General features: G+C 37.1%; 1 protein-coding gene across 1 annotated transcript; it reads left to right on the forward strand.

Moving 5' to 3' along the window:
- Positions 1-4,050: 4,050 nt before the first annotated feature.
- On the forward strand, positions 4,051-27,313 carry DLD (dihydrolipoamide dehydrogenase). The gene is made up of 14 exons (XM_004676935.2): positions 4,051-4,181; positions 5,475-5,553; positions 15,440-15,519; positions 16,250-16,318; positions 17,392-17,461; positions 18,896-18,996; positions 19,280-19,423; positions 19,884-19,985; positions 24,304-24,494; positions 25,047-25,217; positions 25,542-25,731; positions 26,037-26,174; positions 26,678-26,767; positions 26,857-27,313. Exons 1-14 carry the CDS (start codon positions 4,143-4,145, stop codon positions 26,920-26,922), a joined length of 1,530 nt encoding a protein of 509 aa, XP_004676992.1. The 5' UTR covers positions 4,051-4,142; the 3' UTR covers positions 26,923-27,313.
- Positions 27,314-27,397: the final 84 nt, after the last annotated feature.

The raw sequence follows: 27,397 nt of genomic DNA on the forward strand, positions 1-27,397 counted from the left end.
CCTGCACCTGTGGCCTGTACCCCAGGTCTATAAAATAAATAAGTATTAAAACAAAAACAAAAACAATATTATGTTTTGTATCAAGATGTCTCTTAGGTCCCAAACCCTAGGATCTCTTCACCTGCATATTCCTACAACAACTGCTTTCATGCATTCAATATTTTTTTTTTACATTGGCTTTCATGCATTCAATATTTTTTTTAAGATTGTGTTAGATGCAAATTATTGCCATAGACTTTGGGGATACTGCCCAACAAGACAGAAATCTTAGCCCTCATGGAGTTTAGGACATTGTGGGAGAAAAAACTTTATAAAACAAACAGCAATTTTATAGTATATTAGAGAATTAGAAATACACTGGGAAAAAAAAAAAGGAAGCTGTGTCAAGGAGAATGAGAATAAAGAGTAGAGATGGTTGTATTGAGATTTTAATTAGGGTGGGCAGCATCAACCTCACAGAAAAAGTGACTTGGGTGAAGACATAAAGGCAGCAAGAGCATGAGTCATTGGCACTGAGGTTGGGTGTGGGTGGACAAAAGGGGCCACGTGTGACCAGAAGGCCGGGCCTGAGCAAGCATGTTGTCTCATACCTCTTCTCTGTCTGGAGCTCCTCCATTCAACTGATAGCATTCTGAGATGAGGGAGATGTGCTGATAATTTTTTTGCATGCTTTCTGTGTAGCACAGTATTTTGTACCTAGTAGGTGCTCAACAAACACTTGGTAGTTTTTGATTTATTGATTTTTCACATCATTGGCCTAAAAGCTTATATGTAAAATAACTTTGAAAATTTAAAACTAATTCCTCCATCTCTACCCCAGCACATTCCTTCTTTTTTGGTTTCCTGGTTTTTTGTTGTTGTTGTTGTTTGTTTTGTTTTGGTTTGTTTTGTTTCAGAAGTGACTGCATTGTAAATAGCGTAATGAGAGAACACTGTTCCCTTCTGAGCAGATACTAACAGCAATTTTGACTCTAAAGTATTCTCTGTTGACTTAAGTATTACTGGCTACACTGTGACTCATAGTTTTTAATCAGTCAACTACAAATGCTTAGACTAGAATTTTGATAAATTTTGTTTTTGTTTTTTAAGAAAAGGACATCTCAGAAACAAATGATTAGTTAATGAAGTATAGTTATACCCTCAACAAAACGATAAAATAGCCAAAGGTGAAGTCTGTATGGCAATAACTGAGACTGTTTGAGCTGGTTTGTCTTGTGATAGATGGGGAAATTCACCACCAGTAAACATAGGTTTAAAAATCAAGGCAGGCCACAGGGAAAGTCTTCCTCAGTAAAAGTATGAGGTGGTAGAAAGAACGAAGAAACTCTGTTCCTTTACAAGTTGTACCATGCCTGGCATGAACAGGTATAGCGTAGAATTGTGGCTCAGGCAAGTTGCTCATTGTTTTCATGACCTTCATTATTTAAACTCTGAGCTTCTGTATCTTTTCCTTAAAAACAGGATTAGTGATTACCTGCCATCAGTGTCACAAGGTTTGTTTTTTAAAGTTCACTTAAAATGTCTGCTACATGTTAACTTTTCATTAAATGGTAGTGACACATTCATGATTCAGGATTGTAAACAATCTCTGAGAAATCTTTTTCACTTCTGCAAAAAGAAATTTATTGGCTGATGGCTACCAAACCAATATTGGGAGCAGGTTTGCCCAGTTAGTAGCAAGCTAACTAGCCTCTGCTGAGATTTTCCACAGCCCCATCTTAACCCTGCTGTGGTCACCGGAGGCCATTGAAGCTGAAGTGGCCCATACTCACAGATGCTTGTCTCTGAGTCTGCTTCTACGAATTGTCAACGAAAACAGTGACCAGTTTGTTACTGGGAGAAAAAAAGGAGGACTCAAATAGGGTTTTAACAGTTTTTTTTTTAAAGATTTATTTATTTATGCATACAGAGCTGGGGTACAGGCCAGAGGTGCAGGGATGGTGAGAGGATTCACCAGACACAAGAGTGGGGAGCAGAACAGGCAGAATGATGAAGTACACTGCTGAGGGGAGCAGTGGGCGGGGCAGGAGAGATCTGCCACGCCATGGGCACCTCCGGGGCAGGCGGGGATTGGACTCATGAGCTTAAGCTTCTCAATGTTGTGCTTTAACCCGCTGCGCCACCAGGGAGGGCCTTTAACAGTTTTTTTTAAGATTTTTTTTTAATTTATGCATACAGAACTGGGGTACAGGCCAGAGGCGCAGGGGTGGTAAATGGGACTCAGTAGAGAGAGTGGGGAGTAGAACAGGCAGATTGATGAAGTACACTGCTCAGGAGAGCAATGGACGGGACAGAAAAAGCCTGTATACCACGTGGGCCACCTTGCTGGCCTCGGACTGAATCATTGCTGAAGCAGTTGGCTGCCTCGCAGGACCACCCTCCAATTTATTTCACCACCAGGGAGGGCCCAATTTTAACATATTTAATAACATATTTAATAAGGCTATTTCGGGGTATCATTAATCTCAAATATAAAGGGGAAATATGTATTTTATGTTCTAGATGTTAGATAACTGAAAGTGAGGTACTGTTAGGACCCCCTACTTGGAGGTGTTCATTATTCAGTTGAAAATATGGAATTGGAGGTCAGAAGAGAAGGTGACTGGAGATGAGGATCCAGAAGTTATCAGTGTACTCAGGCAAATACTAAAGCCATGAAAATAGTTGAGATGGTTAAAATGCCTACGTACAGAGGAAACAACAGGGAGAATGGATACTAGATGACAACTAGCAGCCTCTATAACACAAAATATTATTCACATAATCTCCCCTAAAACAGCATAGCTAGGAGTGAATTCAAAGTAGTGTTTTAAATCCAAAGCCCAGGATAATGCCTGTGCAGGAAACTTCCCCAAAAATGTAGAAAGAAGTTTTACACTATAGTGTCTGGAATTACCACAAAGCAAAAATTGGATCTTATACCTCCATGCTCCATCTTGAAGACAGTGTTTTTCAATCCCTTATGAAAAATCTCATCATACACTCAAATTTGCTCTACTAAGGTGGTGTGTTTTCTAAGCTAGGAGATAGAACACGTGCTTTTGTATACTGCCAGCTAGCTTAGAGCAGCATGCTGGTGGTGCAAAAATCTATGGCTCCTTCTCTTGAATGACATTTGAGGGGAGATTACAAAGCCATTAAGACAAGTGCTCTGACGTCAGTGAGTCCTACAGCAAATTAGGGCTAAGTAGGCAGCTACCTGGACATTGCAGGCAAGAAGCGTTAACGAGTCTTGGGAGACAAAGGCAGAGAAATCCAGGGCTAGTGAAGGCAACACATTTAAGGCTAATGACAGCAAATTTTCAGAGAAATTGGACAGGGGCAGTGAAAGTAAAGCTAAAGAAAGAGCTGTAAAGCTGGGCACAGCTGCTCACAGTACACCACTGGGAGAGAGCCCATCACAAAAAAGATGAGATTCTAGAATAGAGAAAAAAGATTTTGGAGGCTTTGTCCCTCCTTGGCTTCGCTGCCTGGGACTCTTCACTCTTCCTTTAAATGAGCTTTTTCTTCACTCTCTAAATAAAGTTTGGCTTCTCTCCACACATTTATCTGAGGGTTTGTCTACGAATTCAGGTCTGTGCTTTGTGGGATACGAGCACCTAAGTGGTGAAAAGCAGCAGCAGTTACCACTTTAACAGCGCACACCTGCTTCATTAGGGCTGCAGTTTTCTTTTGGTGAAACCTCAAGGGAATGAGGCCTTGGGGCGTCCTCCAAGAAATGCAAAATGCTCTTAATCCTTTAAATAGTTAATAATGATAGGAGACAATGCCCAGAAAGTGCTGACATTCCAGGCACAGTGGAGGACCCTCAAGCTTTATTTTCCATAGCATGCATTAAACAGCTTATCCAGCTCGTCTCCCAAGCAACACAATCACACCACAGGTTCGAACACTTTCAAATCACCCCCTAAAACAGTACGCAAACCCAGCTGCCGCAAAGCGCCAGGCGCTTTACGACAGTGCCCGACGCCGTGCAGCACGGGAACGCCTAGTTCGATGGGACCGCGCGGGCCAATCGTTCGGCTCCGGGCCTATTACGTCAGCGGCGCTGTGCATGCGCAGGGCGGGGAGACCTTGGCGAGGCGGCGGAGGCGCTAGGCGGAGGTGAAAGCTTTAGCGGAAAGGAAAAGTAGAGCGGCGAAATGCAGAGCTGGAGTCGTGTGTACTGCTCGCTTGCCAAGGTGAGGGCCGACTGGAGAGGGGTCGTGTGAGCCACTGACACAGGAGCCCGCCGACGGCTGATAACGCCCGGGACGTGGCCTAACGGGTGGGGTGGGAGAGGCGGGAGGCCTGCAGGGGCCACCCCTGCCTGTGCGGCGGAACCCGCTCAGCCCAGGTGGTAGCTTGGAAGTGAAGACCCCGGCGGTCGAGAGCCCGGTGCGGCGCGTGACACCTGCCAGCAGTCACCACACTCCACTTCCGAACTTGGGCCGCGGGGCAAGCGGGTCATAGGCCTCTCTACCCTGCGGAGGAAGCAGAAGCCGCCCTATCTCCTAGGGTCTGGCTTGTATCCTAATCCACCTGAGTGACCTAACCGTTTGCAGTAGGCAGGTAACCTTGGGGCCCAGGCCCATGCTTGAAAGATTTAGAGCAGTCAGGCCCAGCTGGTAGCCCTAGGGTCCTGTCAGTGTTAGTGGATTTAAGCGCATGTCCTTTGCTTTTCCTTTAATTGCGGCAGGTTAGCGTCAAGACTCCTTTCCCCACTGTATTGTTAACGACCTAAAAGATAATACAGCTGTCAGACACCTTTTTTTTTCCCCCAAAGAAAGGTGGTCCTGAGTTAATAAAACCAGAAGTGAGGGGCAGAGCTGGAACTCAGGACTGCGGTTTAATCTGCTGCGCTTCGTTCTGCTGTCTGACCTCAGGTGCAAGAATTGCCTTGGAATAGAGAACATTACTACAGTGCACAGTGTCACTGCCTTGCATTTCCCTGCTGTGATAACTGCCTGCTTTCTTTAGGCCTCACTGTTCGTATGAAATACAAACATTTAGAGGAGGTTGTGAAGATGAGATGCAGTTTATGAAGCTATGATGAGTGTGTTTCCCTAAGTTACCTTGTCTAGTGTTTTCCTAATTAAGGTTCAGGAACAACTTCATAGATTCTACATGGTAGAATTACAAGTGAAAGATTGTCATAGATTATTCTACTGTTAGAATTTAAGAGCTATAATTATGACATTAAAATTATCCCTGGCAGTAACAATTAGCCATACTGTCTGAAAATTTAGTGAAACGCTACTGAATCCTTTTTTTATTAAGGGTAAATGCGACACAATTTGTTGCATATTTATAATAAAAAGATAGTGTGGCAAAGTGAAGTTGGAAAGTTAAAATAATTGTTACCAAAGAGGAGAAACTGACATGTAACCTTCCTGGGACAACAGAAGATACATTAATAATCAGCAAATAATACATTTGCCCACAGTCACCTTTTTCAACACCTGTACATAATAGAAACATTATTTTTCTTCCAGAGGGGCCATTTCAATCGAATATCTCATGGCCTACAGGGAGTTTCTGCAGTGCCTCTGAGAACTTATGCAGATCAACCAAGTAAGTATATAGTAAAACAGTTTTTTCTCAAATTAGTCCATAGTTCCTTTGTATTTGTGTAATAGCAAGTGAATATTATAGTGACTAATGATAAAGTAACCTTTTATTTATTTGTTTATATAGTCACTTAAATGTTTATGAGCACTAGTGTGTTGCAGGCGGTGAACAAGGCAAAACTCTGTTCTTATGGAAATTGGCGATAAACGACAGATTGGTAAATGTTTTAGGAAATAATTTTTAAAAGAGAATTGAAGAAGTAGATGTTTTAGATAGGGTAGTCGGTCTTTTCTGAGGTGATGTTTTAGCAAGGACCCAAATGGAGTGAGGTCATGAGAAGGTTATTTCAAGCACAGGAAATAGCAGAGAAAGGTCTTAGGTCAGAATTAACTTGCGTGTTTTGAGGAATTTGCAAGAAGGTTGATAAGGCTTGAGCACACACACACAGAATGTAAAATCAAAAATAGGGGTCAGATTATGGATTGTTTTGTAAGCCAACTCAAGGAATTTATATTTTGTTCCAGGTATGATAGGAAACTACTGAAGGGTTTTGAGCTGGGAGTGACTTTTCATGTTTACATTATAAAATGAATTCTGTCCACTGGTAAGGTTGCTTAACATTGTTAAAAATGGTGAGGTGACTTTTTTGAAATCCTGAATGAACTTCTTAATGATCTTTAAGGTCCAGAAGGATGCACCCTGAAATTAGGTTATGAATTGTGGGTATTCTTTCTATTTGGTAATTACTTAAAGCAGGAAGTTAATGGTAACCTTTGAGTACCAAGAACATTTATTCTTTGAAATTAATATATTTTAACATAAAGTTGCTTTTTAAAAAAAAAAAAAGATTTATTCATACAGAACTGGGGTACAAGCCAGAGGGGCAGGAGTGGTGAGAGGCTTCACCAGAGACACAATGGAGAGCAGAACAGGCAGATGGACCAAGTACGCTGCTAAGGGGAGCAGCGGGCGGGTCAGGAGAGGTCTGCCGCACCATGTGGGTCACCTCCGGGGTGGGGATCGAACTCACACTGAGGCAGCTTCGGCTGGCTTGCAGTGCTGTGTCCTAATCTGTTGTGCCACCAGGGAGGGCCTAATGTTGCTTTTAATGTCGTAAAGCCTATCAAAACCATTTTCTGGGGGGTAACTGAAATTCTCATTCCCCCTGTGCTCTGAAATTTTATCCTGTGTTCTTAACTGTTATCAAGCTATAACATTTTGAATATTTGAGTCCTAGAAGAAAGAGTAGGACTCTGGTCTCGATTGGTCAGCAGCAAGTGAGTGGTTTATCCTAGCTTTGAAAAGCTCAAGAAATCTTTCAAAAAATACTGTTTGATTTTGGCAGGGGAGGGAGTTGGACCCATTATATTTTGTGTCTAAGTGTTGTTGAGGTGATAAATAATATTAAATCCTTTGCCTCTCTTTTGTTGAGTGGGAGCATTATAATTCTTCTGCACTCACAACAACAGGAAAAGTGCATGTAAAGTAAAAACTTCAAAGCTAAATCTGCACCTTTGGAATCATTCAAGAAAGATTTTTTTTAGTACTTTCTGTTTGTCAGCTAGTTCCTGAGTAAGAACTTAAATTTAATGGAACAAGACTAGCTGAGTGCTCACGAGTCAAGCAGATTAGTGATCTCTAAACGGTAAACCTCTTAGTACCTGAGGTTATGTACTTAATGCTTATCTTCAAAGAATGCATATCTCATTAGAGTTAGGACTGTGACTGTGTAGTGGCCAAAATGGTACAGTAGATACTTTGTACATATTATTAATAAACATTATTACTAATAATTAGTAATATAAAATAAAGCGCTTGGCACTTGAGGCAGCTGAGCTTGCAGGACTGTTTTAGGGGGTGATTTGAAAGTGCTTGAACCTGTGGTGTGATTTTGTTACTTGGAAGAGGAGCTAGATGTTACAAATTACTATCACAAATTAATAGTAAAATTGAGTATTAAATACTGTATACATTATTAGTAAATTACTTTGGTATCCTGTCTGAGTTAGTACTCTTATCACAAACATTCAGCATGTTGCCCTATACAAAGTAAGTAGCAACAGCTGCAAGAACTGATACAACGCAGTCTTGCTCTGCCTCAGGTCCTTGGTCATTAGCCTTTGTGGCCATCCTACAAGATATGTGCTGTTATTTTCCCATTTTTTAAATCTAGGAGCTAAGCCCTGGAAAAGTTTTCCAGTAATGACAAACCTTAGAAAATTCTCTTTAGAGCTTACTCATAATGTTTAATTTGGTCTGTGTTCTTAGGTGAGCATTGGTTGACCAACTTACAGAGTTATGATATACTTCTTGTTACGACATCTGAGAGATGTTTGAATATCATTATGAACAAAGTTCAAGATTTCAAAAGTACTGTGTTATTACTATGCTATTCCAGTTCATGAGAACAGATTTAAAGCACATAACCACTCATCTCCCACATTTGTCCATTTACTCATTCTTTTCATGTTTATACACTCATAATTTCAGAGATACAGACTATCTAGTAAATGGCAGTTACTGGGCTAGTTTGTTGGAATCAGCAGTGATCAGACAGACAAGGTGCAGCTTATATGGACTGTACAGTCCATTTGGTGAAGACAAACATCCAACAGATAATTATAATTGTGATAAAGGCAGGCTCCACAGGCTAAGTCTAGGAAGCTATGAAATGTATATCTGATTGGAAATGGCCACAGTTCTTAACCTATGGAATGATGTGGTATACACAATGAGGGAGTGATGATGGGAGGGCATTTTTTACATCAAAGTCCAGAGAGATTAAGTAAATTTGCCAAAAATTTAGGAATTTGGACAACTCATACTTGAACCTTGGGTTTGTTTTACTTTAAACCTTTACTTTGTTTCTCCTTTCCTATAATGTAGGAAATTATGAGGTTGGGATGTAAAGTATTAGAGTTCACTGCCTCATAGGCTGACCAGCTTTGAGTGATAAGTATAGGGTGTGACTATGGAAGAAGGTTATTGAGATAAACTGGAATTAAGACCATTGATAATTTAAAAACAGCCCTTTACCCCCTGGTAATACAACAGATCTTACAAGGAGCTCTTATACTCATTTAGAGAATTTAATAATTTGTGATTACTGACCTATGATGTCTCTTTTGTATTCCTTTTTAAAAATAATTCAGATTTATCTACATTTGGTGTGTACCTAAATGGCCCTGTAGCTATAAGGTTATTGAAGATGTGAATCATCTCATAGAGTAGGTATTTGTAAATAATTGTTGATTTTACTCTAATTTGTAGCAGTTTTCTTATCATTTTAGTTTGAGTTCTTTATTACCTTGGAGATTATGGGTAATCTTAATGTTTGGGAAGGAATAAACATAATTATGTAAGAACAGAGGTTTCAGAATCTTAACCTGTTTTGATTTGTGAATATATTCTTTTAACTGGTGTACAATTACTTACAAGTTAGTCTCAATCTTACTTTCTTACTGTGACAAATGGAGGGAATATCAATGTCTTTAGAAATGTAATGAGATTTGAATAAGACAACAAACATATAAACTATTTAACCGGGAACATAGTGAATTATCAAAATGCAAAGTATTACTGCATATTGTCTTTTTAAGATATGTTTTGTTACTTAATGATAATTATAATTGATTTGTAACCTGCCGTATGTAATTCACTGGTAACCTTGATAACAGCGCTGTCTATGTTTTCCTTTTGATGATATAATAAGTAACATTTGTAGAGCATTGTTTTCTGTTTTTTTTCTTTTCTGTTCATTTAATGGCATTAACTATTATGTTTAAGTCAGTCACCTTTCTTTGTTCTTTGGTATTTTTACAGTATCAACCTGATAGCTTTCACCTGATATTTTACAGTCACTTGAAATGCAGGTTGTGATCCATCTATCTTTAGCCATTTTTGCTATGTCATCTTCCTCTTATGCTATTATCCTTTTCAATTTTCTTTTTCATTCCTAATGGCCGATGCTAATTGTGTAAAATTTTCCATCAGATACTCCTTATTTGTTTCATTTAACTACTTTATTCCTGATGTTGGTCCAACAAGCATAGGGCAGGTTCTCTATTGATTTGGGTAGACTGTTAAAGGAGTCTTGGAGCCCTCAGTGGCTTTTTCTGGCTTTAATGTTCTTTCTATGCCCGTTGTGGGACAAGCCCACAAGCTGGCAGGCCTCCCAGTCCTCAGCGAATCTATCTTCCTCTGGGTGTTTTCTGGCGTTGTCTTGTGGGCTCTTCCTCTCATAGCCGCCCTACTATAGCTGTTTTTATATCCTCAGCCTCCAGGCTCAGGTGTGCAGACCCATGCATGCCCACACCAAGCTCAATGTGTCTGCAGCCAGGCATGTGTGCCCTGCACCAGTGCTCCCAAGCATCTTCTGCATTTAGGGCCACAGGTGATAGTCACAGAGGCTGATGGCATTAAAGCATAGCAATTTCACTTGCCAGTTAATCTGATTTTGTATACTTTATTTGAGAACCAAACTGGGAAATGCTTCTTGATAAGGAGATGATGAGGAAGTATCTGGTGATATAATCTTTTTACTTACTTGCACAAAGGCTCGGTCAAGGTGAGAGCTGGCAGATTTGTTTTTTCATTATTTTTTAAATTCCTTATGTCATTGTTGATTTTTGGACAGTATTTGATTTCTCCCCTCAGGTCTTGTCCCTGTAGTTGTCTCCACCACATAGCACCCAGTATCTTACCTCACCAGTCCCTTCTGCCTTCCCCTTTTTTGACTCTTCTCCCTTCTCCTCTGCTCCCTCTTCCTCTTCCACTATATTCCTCAGATCTATGGTCACTTTGCAAGTTTTATCTTTTTCCTGACCCTTTGTTCTGTTCCTCTGTATTCTGCATGTAAGTGAAGCTATATATTTATCTTTTTCCTTCTGACTTAATTTCACTTATAATGCTCCATTCATACAGCATACAAGCTGCAAATGGCTTGAGTTTATCTTTTTTGATCACTGAGTAGTATTTCTTGTGTGTGTATGAGCATTTTTGGGACCATATAGTTTATTTCCATCTTTGCTATTGGAGACAGTGCTGCAGTAAACATAGAAGTGTTTGTTGTAAATAGGCTGAAGAGCCCTCTTGTTAGTAACAAATCAAAACCACATTCTGTTTTTGTTTTTTTTTTTTAACGCATGGACTTTGCTACAAAGTCATATTAGTGTTATTGTGTCCTTTGGGTAACTTCCAGCAATAGAATCACTGGGTTATATAGTAGGTCAATTTTTAGTATTTTGAGGAACCGCCACACAACTTTCCATAATAGTTGGACCAGTTTACAAATTTACACCAGCAGTGTAAGAGGGTTCCTTTATTCTCCACATTCTTGCCAGCATTTGTTGTTTCTGTTTTTTATTAGAAAGGCCATTCTCACAGGTGTGAGGCAGCTCATTGTGGATTTGACTTGCATTTCCTGCATAATAAGTGATTTTGGAACATTTTTTTCACATAACCTGTTTGTCCATGCATTTCTTTGGATAAGTTTTTTTTTTTTTTAGCTCTTTTGTCCATTTAAAAAAAAATAAAGAATGGTTTTGATTTGTGTTACTAACAAGGGGGCTCTTATGCCTTTTTTTGTTGTTGTTCGTTTGATTGGGTAGTTTACTTTTGTTGAATTGTATAAGCTCTTTGTAGATCTTTATTAGTTCCTTATCAGATGTTAAGTGTGCAGATATTGTTTCCTATTCAATAGTGTCTCTTCCTTTTTGGTTCCTGTGTTTTGCTGTACAGTTTAGTTGATGTAGTCCGAGCTGTTTATATTCTCACTTGTTTTCTTTTTCTCCTGGAGATGAGGCCTCAGAGATACTTCTGAAATTTATAGATGTCATTTATTTATGTCATGAGTGCTTTACCTGTTTTCTTTTATCTATTTTATTGTGTCAGGTCTTACATCCAAGTCTTTTATCTATTTTGAGTTGATTTATATGTATGATGTGAGGTAGTATAATTTCAGTCTTTTATATGAGACAGTCCAATTTTCCCTGCACCATGTATTGAGTGGCTTTCTTTATTCCAGCATAAATTCTTTGCTCCATTATTATAGATTAGTTGACGTGTCTGTATGGTTATATTTCTGGGCATTCAGTTTGATTCCATAGGTCTGTGTGCCTGTTTTGGTCCACTATATGCTGTTTTTATTATTATGGCTTTATAATGTAGTTTGAAGTCCTGGTGTGGAATATTTCTCTATTCTCCTTTTTTTAGTCAGAGAGCTTTGGCTAGGCCCTCCCTGGTAGCACAGCCAGTTAAAGTGCAGCGCTACAAATTAGCCACAACTGCTTCAGTTTGAGTTCTCTCCCCAGCCCTGGAACAGTGCAGCAGACCTCTCCTGTCTCGCCCACTGCTCCCCTCAGCAGTGTATTTCATTGATCTGCCTATTCTGCTCCCCACTCTTGTCTCTGGTCAATCCTCTCACTGCCCCTGCACATCTGGCCTATACCCCAGTTCTGTATGCATAAATGCATAAAAAGAAGAGCTTTGGCTATTTGGCTTTTTTAATTCCATAGGCATTTCAGCAATATTTGCTCTGTTTCTTTGAAGAAGGCCATTGAGATTTTATTGAAATTGCATTGAATCTGTAAATTGCTTTTGGTAGGATGGTCATTTTAATAATTGATTCTGATCCATTAGAAGGGAATGCCTTTCAATTTCTTTATTTCTTTAACAGTGTTTTATTTTCCTTGTTTAAGTCTTTTATTTTTTTGTTACATTTAGTCCTAGTTATTTAATTTTGGGGGAGACAGCTGTAAGTGGGATGGTCTTTTAAATTCACCTTCAGATTCACTGGCTGCCTGTAGGAAGGCTACTGGTTTTTGTGTTGATTTTGTAGCTATTGAACTGGTTTATTGCTTTAATTAGTTTTTTTGTGGATTTTTAAAGGTTCTCTCTATAATACCATACCACCTACAAATAATGGTAGTTTTAATTTTTTCTGTCCCAGTTTGGATTCCTTTTATCTATCTCTTGCATAATTGCTCTAGCTAGAACTTCCAGCATTATATTACAAAGCAGTGATGAGAGTGGACATCCTTGTTTTTTCCAGATCTTAAATGGGGGGAGGGGGTGGGGAAGTCTTACAGTTTTTTACCATTAGGAATGATGTTAGCTGTGGTTTTGTCATATACGGCTTATATTATGTTGAGATATGTTCCTTTTATATCCCAGGATTGTCAAGGGCCTTCATCATAATTGGATGTTAAGCTTTATCAAATAAACTGTCTTGGCATTTAAACATTTTTTTATTTTATTTTATAACAGTTCGTCTTGGCATTTATTGATGTGAGCATATAATTTTTTGTTGATGATGTGGTGAGTTTCATTCACTAATTAACATTGAACCATCCTGACATCTTTGGAATAATTCCCCACTTGTTCATGGTTTATAATCCTTTTGATTTGTTGTTGGATTCTGTTTGCTAAGATTTTAGCATCCATGTTCATGAGGGAGATAGGCCTGTAGTTTTCTTTATTTGTTGCCTTCATTTGGTTTTGGTATTAGTCCATTATTTTGTTCTTAAAAAATTGTACACATTTAGAAAAAGGCTAATAATTCTTCAGTGAATACCCATAGATTTCTCCACAAACATTTTATTTTGCCTTACATGTAACTGTCTGTCCATTTATTTGTTAATTCATCTTTTTTGTGTATTTCAAAGTAAATCGCACAGATCCTCTAAATACTGCTTGCTTTTGAAGGTTTGTCACTGGATAACAGCCTCCCATATTTTTAGCTGACAAATCTTCTGTTTCTTTTAACAGTATTTTATTTTCCTTTTATAAATCTTTCACCTCACCTTTGTTAGGTTTATTCCTAGTTATCTCATTTCTGGGGAATAGTTGTAAATGAGATTGCTTTCTTAATTTCTTCCTCTTCATTTGCATGTAGATAGGCTATTTCATTTTTGTGCTTCCTAACACTTCAGCAGTATTCTGATGGGGTGGTACACCTGATATCTTTGGTGAGATGTGATTCATTTTGAGTTTGTGTTATTTTTCTCTAGTTAAAAACATCTCAGATTATATAGTATTTGGAAAATAAAACCCAAGTTTTCTCTTTAAATTCTTTCAGTAGACTTTTTTTTTTTTTTTAAGATTTATTTATTTGTGCATACAGAACTGGGATACATACAGTCCAGAGGTGCAGGGACAGTGAGAGTATTCACCAGAGACAGAGCGGGGAGCAAAAACAGGCAGATCAACGAAGTAGACTGCTGAGGGGAGCAGCAGGCTGGTCAGGAGAGGTCTGCCAAGCCATGTGGTCACCTTGGGGCAGGCGGAAATCGAACTCATGCATCGAACTCATGCGGAAGTGGCTTAAGCTTCTTAGTGCTGTGCTTAACCCACTGCACCACCAGGGAGGGCCCTCAGTAGACTGTTTTTTTTTAAATTAGAAAATGCTAAACAATTGTAAAGTTTCTTTGTTGATATTTTAACATCTTTTATTATTAAACACATGTTTATTGAAAGATTTAAATGAAGTGGGAAAAATAGGTTTTTACAAATTACTGTCTTAGATTTTACTGTGTGTGTTCCATATGTGTACTTTATATTTAAATATGTATATATAGACAAATTAAAATTAGAACCAAATTAAGGGATGTTGTGTATCATTTGAAAATAGAAGTACATTTTATTATTAATTGTGAATATGACTAATGAAATAGGCAGTATGGTCAAAAGGCACAAATGCAAAAAAAAAATTTTTTTCTTTTTTCCACATACCAAGTGGCCTTGTGTGTCATCTGATATAACCAAGGAGAATCAGTTGTGTCATTTATTCAATAGGATGAATCCTAAAGCTTTGTAGATAATTAACTTGGATAATTTCTTTGTTATTTTCTAATGCAGAGGTTCTGTGATTCTACTCAGACCAGCAAAGAAAGTTTTTTTAAATGAAATTACCACTTTTCCCTAAGTGTTTTTTTGGAGGGGGGGGAGAGATAATAAAAATGGCCAAGTAAGTAAGCCAATACTTATTATGTGTGAATCAGATACTATACTAAGCTGTTTACATACATTATTTTGTAGTACAGCTTTATATAGACTTTTATGGGTCTCTGTATAGTTGAAGAAAGTGAAGGTGAATTAGGTTAAGTTGTTCAATTACAGTCAGATAACTAGTAATCATAAAGCTTGATTATTGCTCTTAGTCATTTTATTTTATGATAGTTGAAATTAAGGAATAGAATCATGGAGTAATGGAAAAAGACAACCAGAACTAGAGACAGAAAGCTTTATTTTGTCTCTCCTGCTTGCTTGCAGGATTACCTTGGGAAAGTTAATTAACCTCTCTGAACCTTGTGTTTTGTATATGAAATGTCAGGTACACAACATTCTTACCTCCACATGCAAGTTTTGAGAATGAAACATGAAAGAAACAATATGTCACTGTTATACTGCTAAATGCTAGAACAATTGGTTTGTTTGTAAGGACATTGGGAAAACTATGTTTTCACAGATTACTGTGTTCTAGATTTTACTGTTATGTGTATCTACATGGTATATTTTATATATGTGAAAAGGTAGGAGGGGAGGAGATGGGAACTGTCTTCTAACTTTTAAAATGAAAGTCTATTTTATTTGAAATGGGGTTAAAAAAATTGGGAATAAAGAAAAATTAGACTTATTAGCAAGGTCAGTGTGTTGTAGAGCCAAAGTGTATTTCCATATACCAAATGAACACATAGAAAATAAAATTAAAAAATTTAAAAATCTGTGCCATTTTCAGTTAGAGCAAAGAATTAAATAATGTGCATGAAAGGCTAGTTCTGTGCATTTTCTTGGGGGGTTAAAACATTAGGTATTTTGTAAGTTTTATAATGTACTGTTTTTAGTCAATAATAAGCATGCACTGTTTTATATCAATTTGCTTTTATTATAGTTGATGCTGATGTAACAGTGATAGGTTCTGGTCCTGGAGGATATGTTGCTGCTATTAAAGCTGCCCAGTTAGGCTTCAAGGTAAGGTTTAGATTCAAACTAGGTTTTGATTCATTTTTATTTGGGAAGGGTTAATCATTCACAGAATGCTTTGTAGGTAAATAATGTACATTTCTTAATTCTACAAATTGCATTTAAGCCTGAGGTGAAGAAAGGGTTCATTCAGCTGTGTTGATTTTTTTTTTTAATTTATTTATTCTTAACAGAACTGGGGTATAGGCCAGAGGTGCTGGGGCTGTGAGAGAACTCACTGGAGACATAGTGGGGAACAGAACAGGCAGATCGATGAAGTACACTGCTGAGGGGAGCAGCAGGCGTGTCACAAGTCTGCCACGCCATGTGGATCTCCTCCAGGCAGGGGATCCAACTCATGCTGAAGTGGCTTTAGCTTCTTAGTGCTGTGCTTCAACCCGCTGCGCCACCAGGGAGGGCCCAGCTGTGGTAATCTTATGAAACAGAAAGTGAAGTTCTTTACATATCCCCTCCTTTCAATGTAGTTTGTTTTATTTCTAAACCACACTGAAGATAAGTAATAGAAATTGGTAATGTAACCCCCTCCCCCAGAAATTCTTTTAGAATGCACTTTTTGGTGGGTTAGGTTGAGTTTTCAACTGATAAGTTATAAAAGACTACATTTTTATAAACACATCCTGAAAAATTTCTTTATAGAAGAAATGCCTTAATTTGGAATTTTAATGGAATGAAATATTGCATGTTCTATTCAGTTAAATGATGTTTTCTTTGGTTATAGACAGTCTGCGTTGAGAAAAATGAAACACTTGGTGGAACATGCTTGAATGTTGGTTGTATTCCTTCTAAGGTGAGCATTTTTTCTGCATGGGCAGAGATAATTTCATTAGCTGCCAAGAAGAATGTATTGAGGTTAAGATATTAGACCAATAGTTATCCAAAAATAACCCATGGGTGATAAAAATAAAAAACACACATTGATTTACTTGGTTGAGAATATGTACCCTTCCATTCAAATAGACTTGGATGATCCATTTTTCCTCTTCAGCTTTCTTTTTTTTAAAGATTTATTTATTCATAAAGAATTGGGGTATAAGCCAGAAGTGCAGGGGTGCTGAGAGGCTTTACCAGAGACAGAGTAGGGAGCAGAACATGCAGATCGACAAAGAACACTGCTGAAGGGAGCAGCAGGCGGGTCAGGAGAGGTCTGCCATACCATGTGGGTCACCTCTGGGGCTGAGGTTCAAACTTGCACTAAAGCTGCTGCAGCCAGCTTGCAGTACTGCATCCTAACTCATTGGTCACCAGGGAGGGCCCTGAGCTTTCTTTAAAAAAAAAAAAATTATTTATGTATACAAGAACTGGTGTGTAGGCCTAGAGGTGTGGGGGGTGAGAGGATTCACCAGAGACAGAGTGGGGAACAAACTGGCAGATTGACTGAAATACACTGCTGAGGGGAGCAGCAGGTGAGATAGGAGAGGTCTGCACCATGTGGGTCAGCTCCCTGGTGGGGGATGGAATTCAGTGCTGTAGTGGTTGTGATAGCTTTATGGTGCTGGCTGTAACCCTTTGTGCCACCAGGGAGGCTCCCTCTTTAACTTCTTTTCACAGTGAAAAAATGATTGGTAGTAAATTTTTCTTTTGGGTCCTTTATATATGTAAACATGATTGCCTTTTTCACCTGCCACCCTTAGGTGTGTACTCTCTTTCTTTTAAAGAAAGATGTTTTGTTTTTCATTCTTACTTGTTGAATGATTTTTATGTTACCATTGTCTGTCTTAGGTTAATTACATAAAAACAAACTATAGTCCTAAATACTTCTCCTATATACTACTCCATGTAGATAATGTAATTTTATAAGTGCTTTATGGTTGTCTGTAGTATGTTTATGAACATTTGATAATTTCTTTTTATTTCCTTTAGGCTTTGTTAAATAATTCTCATTATTACCATATGGCACATGGAAAAGATTTTGCATCTAGGGGAATTGAAAGTAAGTATACTTTTCTTATTTAGTGATACTACCAGTCACACTTCACTGTTCTTACTTTGCCAGTTTTGCCTGATGTCTACTCAGTGTGTGTGAGTGTGTGCACATATGTGAGTGTGTGCGAGAGGAAGAGAGGAGTCACTTTCGTTTCCCCAAAACTTCAAGATCACTTGAGGGTGGGAGGCTGGATTCCTGAGTGCTATGGGTGAATGATGAGAAAGGTAGGAAGGTCTGTGTAAGCTGATTGTAGAAATTGTCAAGTAGACAGGAAGGAATTTGACATAGGAGAAAAGGACATTATATAACACTTTAATTTGGCTTCTTCTGTCTGTTGCCTTTCTTTTTGGGCTGTTTTTATTTCATCCTTTCTCTTAATTATTGTTAATGACCCAGAAGTATTAGTAGGAGGGGCTGGCTGTTAGTTTTCCTTTATTGTGGTAGATGGGGTTCTAAGAGCAGGCTTTGGGGTAGGCGACTGTGGGTAAAGGTGATAACACTCAATTAGTTGTATTGAACTAGATGAAAGTCTACTTTTCGTAGTAAGGAAAGAAAATGGAGGGCTAGTTAGGTCTCCTTCATTGTAGATAAGACTGATTTTTAAGTAAATCAAAATGTCTCGGGGCCTGTTTCTTTATCTGTAAGATAAGTATTGGTCACTTGAGCTGATCACTAAGGTGATATTTTTATTGTGCCTGTAGATTCTCTTCTGAGTTAAATGAGTGATTAAAATCTATTTTTTAGAATTAGATGTAGATTAGTAATTATAACTACGTGAGTGTTTATCACTTTTACCCATGGTCGCCTACCCCACAGCCTGCTCTTAGAACCCTTCCACAATAAAGGAAAACTAACAGCCAGCCCTTCCTACTTATACCCTCCTGGATGGGTCAGCAACAATTAGAGAAAGGATGAAATAAAAACAGCTCAAAAAGAAAGTCAAGAGACAGAAGAAACCAAATTAAAATGCTATGCAATGTCCTTAGTAAGGAAGTACTTTATATTGTATATTTTGAGTCTTACATTGTGCTTCTGTACTTGAAATTTTCAGGTATATATTTTTATCAGCTTTTGCTTATAGCATTTAGTGCCTCCATTTATTAAACATTTCAGGTGCTGTTTTACTTCACTGCTTTTACTTAAATCTCTTCCAGGCATGTAGTCATAAGGTGTTTGGCAAATGTTATTAAATTGGGATACAATATCTTGTGCTGCATTTTTCCTAAAGTGGTCTTTTTATAGTACTTGATAGGTTCATTTTGTATGATATAGCGGTTTTGGCCTTTTTTGCTTTGTATCAGTTAGAAGTTTAAAAATCTTAATAGCCTTTTATACAGTTTTGTAAGTATTAAGCTCACAATTTCCAGGTTAGATTAGTGAAATAATATACAAATACTGAACAGATTTAGCTAATGACTAAAGATTTATTTACCAACTTAGTGTCCGGAGTTCACTTGAACTTAGAGAAAATGATGGAACAGAAGAGTACCGCAGTGAAAGCTTTAACGGGTGGAATTGCTCACTTATTCAAACAGAATAAGGTTAGTTACTTCAGAATTTTGCTTTATTTTATAAACACATTAAACATTGCCTCATACTGAATGAGTTTTGTTATTAGAACTTGACTGATTGGAGATACTTATTTAATCTAAAACAGGATGCTAATTTAAGATAGATTTTGCTAACATGTATGTAACGAAATACTTGCTGCTCCTCCTGTAGCATTATAATATTGTATATATTGTTGAGTATTTTTTTCCTTATTAAATAGGTGTTTATCCAAAAATATTTTAAACTTTGTGACTTTGTGAACATTTTATAAAGGTTGTTCACGTAAATGGATTTGGGAAGATAACTGGCAAAAATCAAGTCACCGCTACGAAAGCTGATGGCAGCACTCAAGTTATTGATACAAAGAATATTCTTATAGCTACAGGTTCAGAAGTTACTCCATTTCCTGGAATCACGGTATTGACTCTTTTTACAATTGTCAAAGCTTTCCTTTGGAAGTACATTTTAGAAACTATGCTACTTAGAACAGATTTCTCATTGAAACATTCAGTCACTGAGCTTTGGGAAGTTGCCTGTGTTTATTCTACAATGATTTTTAAAATTTGTTTTTACTAGAAAGATAACATATTAAGTTCTATTCGAATTCAATATAAAGTTAAAATTGACCATTTTCTCTTGAAATGGTGATTGATAAAATTTTTAAATTTTATTATAATAGTTTATTTTTACATCGTTTTGTACATTTTTTTTCATCTCCATTGTAATCCCCGTGATTGATAAAATTTTAAGTGAACATTTTTCATGGGATTTCGTGAAATTGAATGTGTAGGTAGAAGTCATACTGTTTTTAATGATTATGCTGAATGAGATCAGTTTATAACGGTTTTCCCAAATACTTTTTGGATTTTTATTACAGATTGATGAAGATACAATCGTGTCTTCTACAGGAGCTTTATCTTTGAAAAAAGTTCCAGAAAAGATGGTTGTCATTGGTGCAGGAGTAATAGGTGTAGAATTGGTAAGTGATGGTTGCTTTCTTTCTGTTATCTCCTTGGAATTGGAAGGAACTTAAACATTTACAGTAAGAACACTTATGTAATCTTTAGTCAGAATGTTGTTTTATTTTAAAATCTGCTTCCTTGTGTCTACCCTTCCTGTTCCTTAGAACTGATGAAAATTTTTTTAAAAAAGGTGTTTCATTTTACCTTGTATGTCTTGTTATTGTTAAGTATTTGTGGTGCTTTCTTGATACTACTTGTTCACTTGTCTCATTAAGTCAAACTCCTTGAGGGCAGAAATCATGGCTGTTGCATTTACTGTCATCAGCATCTAACACTATGGCTGATAGGTGTTTTCTCACCTCTTCACTTGTTACCACTACTGCTATACTACTCAATAAATATTTGTTGATATAATAAATACCTTTCAAAAGTCAGCTTGAAACGTCAGCTTAGAAGTTGCATTTTTGGTGAAGACTTAAGAGTTTTTAGTATAATGTGTCGACTGTTTTGTAGCACCTATTAATAGCAAGATTTTGCATCTACTTATGTCTTTCTTTACTATAAGACTATAAGCTCCTTGAAGGCAGAGGTGGTGTTTTATTCATATGTGAATCTACATAGTTTTATCTGTATTTAGATCTTATCCCCAGCTAGATCCATTTTATCATCAGACTTGATTCTGTCCATTCTGTCAGGAACACTTGTGTAAATGTTCAGACTTAAACATCATGTGGGTTTAGGGGAGTACCTCTTTTGATAAGCATGAAATATTTTTTAATCTCTTGTGATTAAAATTAAGGTTGTTCTCCCCCTCTTGAAAAAGTAAACATTGAGCTTGTGGTCACTTGAAAACCTCATATCTTTTGCTTGAGGAATTATGATTTTAAAATCTACACAAAGGGTTTTGAACCTTAATCCTTGTTTAATCTTACTTATTTGCACCCATTATTCTAATCTTTTTCTTAATCTTGATTCTTCATTCTTATACTTACTGGTTTTTCTTGCTTTGTATACCTCAGACTACCTTGGGAAATATGTTAATGAAGGCACTTTGATCTCATCATATGATCTCATCTAAAATTGGTTAAGCTTTCTCAGGTATCATTTACTTTGTTCTGTATAAAGTATTGAAAGCCAGCACATGACAGTATTGAGCCTGTTAATAGCATCTTTGAATCACCCTCTGTCCATTCCTGTTTATCCATCTTATCTGCAAGGACATTATGGGAGAAAATTTTTTTCACACCATATTAATAATAAATTATATATTTGTCAGTTCAGAAAATAAAATCCAAGTTCTTTGGAAAACTTGTGTTTACTGACTGTCAAATGGCTTTTTAAAGAATCTCATAGAAAATTTAGCAGGGATTGATATCTCTTCCACATTTCAGAATCTATCCCGTTTTTATATGTTTAAGCCTTATTTGCTGTCTGTCACTTTGGCTGTTCTCTTAGGCTAATTAAGTTCCAAGGTACATGGACAGTGTGTGTCATTGTTATCAAATTCTGTGATCTCATTTGTTCGGGTAAACTCATCAATAGGTTCATTAGGTTCACTTCTTGCTTCGTGATGTTTACTCTGTGATGAAAATTGTTCTCATAGATAGAGCACACAAGAACACAAGAAAACAGGAAAACCTTTACTTTGCCCTATTTTTTTTTTAATAAGGCTTGGGTAATTCCAGGCAGTTAAAACAATGTTTAAGTTATTATTGTATTTAGGTTTTACGTGTGCTTTTAAAAATATAAACTTATTAGAGAACCTACTGTGCAGTCATACATATTTTAGAAAGACTGCTCATGACTTTGTTTTTGTAGTTTATTAAAAAAAATTTTAAAGATTTATTTATGCATACAGAACTGGGGTACAGGCTAGAGGTGCAGGGGCAGTGAGAGGATTCACCAAAGACACAGTGGGGAGCAAAACAGACAGATTGATCAAGTACACTGCTGAGGGCAGAGCAGGCGAGACAGGAGAGGTCTGCTGCGCCGCATGGATCACTACCAGGGCTGGGGATCGAATTTGGACTACAGTGGATGAAGTGGCTGCGGCCAGCTTGCAGTGCTGTGCTTTAACTTGCTGCACCACAAGGAAGGTCCCCTACTTTTGTAGTTTACCTTCTTTCGTTGCAACTTAATGTGGTGACTAAAGAACATAATTAACATGTAGTTCACTCATTTAAAGTTTAAAATTCAGTGACTTTTAGTACAATCACCGAGTTGTGTTTGCAGCTGTCATACTAATTCCATACTTACGAAACGTCAATTTTTGAACCTCAAAATTAACTGATTATAAACATGGGGTTATGAAAAGCAGCCTTAAAGGATTATTTTTGGAATTTATTACTGTAGTATATCTAAAACACATGACATAGTGTCTGACATTTAATAAATTTAATAAGAGCTGATATTGAAGGCTAATCTTTAAGGATTTTGAAACCAATTTTCTCAAAGCAGGGGCACTGTGTTCTGTTCCTAGTTTGAATTATAGACTGATAACGCTGCTTATATCCATATTATTTCTATTTCTGAAAACTCCAGGTTTTTTCAAGTTTTTGAGATGTAATTAACATGTAGTTCACTCATTTAAAGTTTAAAATTCAGTGATTTTTAGTACAATCACAGAGTTGTGTTTGCAGCTGTCATCACTAATTCTAGAAAATTTTTGTTACCCCCAAAATAGATCCCATAACCACAGCAGTCACTTCACATTGTCCTTTCGCCTGATTCTGGGAAACCACTAATCTCCCTGAATTTAATAGGATTTGCTTATTCTGTACATTTTATGGAAATATGTGGCATTCGTGTCTTCTTTCATTAAGTATAATGTGCTCAAGGGTGCTTAATTTCCTGAAGCTCTGTGCATTATTTCTTGAGTTTAACTATTTAATTTCTTTTTGTGGGCAAATATTTCATTCTCTGGATATAGCACATTTTGTTTAGCCATCCATCAGTGGATGAACACTTGGATTGTTTTTACTTTGGTACTATTATACATAATGCTGTGAATATTTGTGTGCAAATTTTTGTGTGGACATCCATTTTCATTTCTCTGGATATTTACCTATGGTTTAATAGTTAGGTCAAATGGTAAATTCCACGTTGAGCTTTCGAGGCAGTCTTTCAGAGTGGCTGTTCTGTCTTACAGTCTCACTAGCAATCAAGTTTCAGTTGCGCCACCTCCTCACCAGTTGGTGGTGACTTCTAATTTGAGCCATTTATAATTGGCTTCTTGTTGTCTTGTGGTTTATTTGCGTTTCTCTAGTGGCTTGCATGCTGAGCGTCTTTTACTGACTTCTTTGCCATCTCTATCTCCATTGATGAAATGGGTAATATTCTGTTTTTGATTGTGTTTGTTTCATTTTGTGAATTCTTATGTAATCTTTTTGACATCTCTCAATTTCTGATATTTTTTGAGGACATCTCAGTTCAGTTTCTCTTTAATGGCTTCTGCTTTTTTGTTGTATCTGAGTTTATGCCTTAATGCAGTGTCACAAAAAGATTCTCTTGTGAATATAAAGAGTTGATTTAGTAGCACTTCTAGAATGGTTATAATCTTGGGCTTTACATTTAGGTCCATGATCCCATTTAAATTGTGTTGTATAAGCTTGTTAGCTGGGTTTTTAGTGTCATGTATTGCCTCCGTCAGATCTCCAGAAATTCATGAAACTTAAAATGAATGCAGAGATCTAACTAAATGGAAGGCTAAATTCTCATGGCTTATTCTAAAATGACCAGGTGGTTTCAGTATACATTTTTGCAAGTGATAATATTCATGGTTTTTCACATTTCACTCTATACTGTTACAAGTTTACTGTTAAAAAAGTTCAGTTTAAATAATTTGAATGAAAAAGTAAGTTTTTATAGTATTTAAATGCTTGCTTCTTTTCTCCCAGTACCCTCTTTGCTGCTGCTCTCTCCTAGACAGTCTCTGCACATGCCACTCCAGTGAGGCCTCCCCTGACCACACTATTTAAAATTACACTTTCTCTCATTTCAGTGGTCCTGATTCTAATTCCTGCTTTAATTTTCTTGTAATTTATATTCCTTTGCATTTATATTTTTGTCAGTTTCCTCTGTCAGAATTTTAAGTCCTCAAGGGCAGTGTTGTGTTCACTGATGAATGTCTAGTGGTACCTAGCATATAGTAGGTATGCAGTAAATGTAGGAATGAATGAGTGAATATATCAAGTTATACATGTTAACCACAGTGTTCATTTTATATCTCAAAATGTCTCGTAGGAACATACTAACAAAAGAAAAAATCTTAATAAACTTAAGATGAAGGAAACATTTACCATAGAAATTTTTATTTGTAAAATTTCAAATTTGTAGGGCTCAGTTTGGCAAAGACTTGGTGCAGATGTGACAGCAGTTGAATTTTTGGGTCATGTTGGTGGAGTTGGAATTGATATGGAGATATCTAAAAACTTTCAACGCATCCTTCAGAAACAAGGGTTTAAATTTAAATTGAATACAAAAGTTACTGGTGCCACCAAGAAGTCAGATGGAAAAATTGATGTTTCGTAAGTATGTCTGTGTGTTGAGAAAAGCATAAGCAGATTTTTTTTTTTTTTGTAACTTACCATCTCAATACATCCAGGATTAAGTTGATGCCAGAAATAATCCAGTGTTCTCATTTTTATAAAGTCCTCTGTCATCATAAATACATAGGAAAAAAATTACACTGCCGAAATACAGTAAAATTAAAATATCTTTAGGCAGATAAGGAGAAATCAGTAGTATTAGGTTGTTCATTTTGTACTTGGAATGCTATGAAATAGCTCAGTGTGGTTGTAAGATCACATAATTTGGTGATTTTGAACTTTAATCTTTTTGATCCTGAGGATTGTTCTTAGCACATGTTAACAGCCTGTTTTTGTGAGGTTTTAATGATAGGTTTCTAGAGGCTATGTATAATTTTCTCATTGCCTGACCCTTACAAGAAAATAAACATTGTTAGATGGTGTCATTATTACTTGAGCAATGTCAAGTCTTTAATTTCTAAGCCTATCAAATATTAATAGATGTATGCTTATGTAGATGTGTGTTTAACAGTTGTGCTGTTCACTGTCTAGTATTGAAGCTGCTTCGGGTGATAAAGCTGAAGTTATCACTTGTGATGTGCTGTTGGTTTGCATTGGCCGACGACCCTTTACTCAGAATTTGGGACTAGAAGAACTTGGAATTGAACTAGATCCTAGAGGTAGAATTCCAGTTAATACCAGATTCCAAACTAAAATTCCAAAGTAAGTTGAACAATTACCTGTATTTTCAGTAATATAAAATTTTAAACTGTTTGAGGATAATGAAAGTCTCATTTACCGAAGTATTAGCTCTGGGGGAGAATAGCAGACTCAAAACCACATTGACATATCACCTCACACTTCTGAGAATGACCCATACCCAAAAGACTAGAAACAGCAACAACAAAAAAGTAATTGACTTTTTTCAGTACCCAAAGATTAAATTCAGATATATTTAGTTTTGATAATATTAGCTAGAAATTAATATTATTGTTATGATTGCTCTGAGTAACTGATTTTAGAACTTCAACTTTTGATCTCTGGTAGTATTTATGCAATTGGTGATGTGGTTGCTGGTCCAATGTTGGCACACAAAGCAGAGGATGAAGGCATTATCTGTGTTGAAGGAATGGCTGGTGGCGCTGTACACATCGACTACAATTGTGTACCCTCAGTGATTTACACACACCCTGAAGTTGCATGGGTTGGCAAATCTGAAGAGCAGTTGAAAGAGGAGGTAATTTTGAATCTGAATGGACGGTGCTTTGGTTTTACTGGTGTGTTAATCGAGCAAATGACACTGGTACTGAGTCATTTTACTATTGCATTTATGCCTGTATTGAAGAACTGTTGCAAAACTTTTATATTTGGGTTTGAAATATATTCATGTGTGTCAATAATTGCTTATGCTTGTATCCCAAATAATTCCTCACCAGGGATTTGGTCTTTGTGTGAAGAACCATCATCTTAGGATTTATTTCCTAAATAAAGGGAATATGATTTCATCAGTGCAAATGAACTGAGCTTTTCTGTCTCTCACAGGGCATTGAGTACAAAGTTGGGAAATTCCCATTTGCTGCTAACAGCAGAGCCAAGACAAATGCTGACACGGATGGCATGGTCAAGATTCTCGGGCAGAAATCTACAGACAGAGTACTGGGAGCACATATTCTGGGACCGGTGAGTATTGTAAAAGCAGAGTCCCATATGGATTTTTGGAAAGCACTGTCTGTGATTTATTTAAAACCACTTGCTGTTCACATGTTGTAGGTCATGTTAGTCAGGTTCAACAGTACTGCTACCCTCCCCATCGCTTACTCCCCATATTCCTTGATTATCCTTTTAAAACATACATTGACCCTATGTATGCCTGCTTAAAACTTTCCAGTGGTTCTTTTTGCTTTCCCACTTTTCAGGCCCCCACTACCTTTCTGATCGCCTCTCATTCCGCTGTGGGCTAAACTTTATTCACATATGCCTTCCACCCTTCCTGTTTGAGATGAACAAACTGAATGACGCACAGAGTTAGGTTTTGAGGTAGTTAAAGGTGGATTCAGATCCTGCGTTTCTTTTTGATTTTCCTGAGCAGAGGCAGCCTGCTCTCTAATATCCAACATGGTCTCTAGTAGGATATAGATTTTTGCCGTGGAAACATAATTAGTTCTTGGTTTATTATTTTAAAGGGTGCTGGTGAGATGGTAAATGAAGCTGCTCTTGCTTTGGAATATGGAGCGTCCTGTGAGGACATAGCTAGAGTCTGTCACGCACATCCGGTAACTAACAACAGCATACAGAATAAATTACCTAAATTTCCTCTGACCCACAAATAACTTGGTTTAATTTGAACTCTCTTCTCTTGCAGACCTTATCAGAAGCTTTTAGAGAAGCAAATCTGGCCGCATCATTTGGCAAACCAATCAACTTTTAAATTAGAAGACTTTCTGAAATTTCTTGCAAGCTTTTGTAGAGGTCATTTCTGAATAGAAAATGCTCACAGCAACAAGAGTTTCTAGGACTGAATTATGAAACTTGGAAGGTATTTAATAGGTTTGGACAGAATGGAATGATCTCTTATTTACAATTAACCCTTATTTTCATGCTATCTATAAAAAGTTCAACTTCACCAAATTTATGTTAAGTAGTTTTTCTCTCTCATGTAAAGTTGGATTTATGTACATGGATAAAGCTGGAGTTTGATAGGTGAACAACTCGGTTTGAAGCAAGGTGATCAAGTTATTCTAAACTTGGATGTCAGTCATTAGAGTAAGATTCAAATATGTATAAACTGAACTGATGTAAATAAAAATGATGGTCTCTCACTTGTTTTATTTCATCACCAAAGTGTCTAGATTTTTAAAGTTTCTACAGTCTGAAGTATAAATTAGAACGAAAACCTAGAAAGT

The sequence above is a fragment of the Condylura cristata genome, unplaced genomic scaffold (genome assembly GCF_000260355.1).
Source record: "Condylura cristata isolate star-nosed mole 26May11 unplaced genomic scaffold, ConCri1.0 scaffold00005, whole genome shotgun sequence".
NCBI classification, from domain to species: Eukaryota; Metazoa; Chordata; class Mammalia; order Eulipotyphla; family Talpidae; genus Condylura; species Condylura cristata.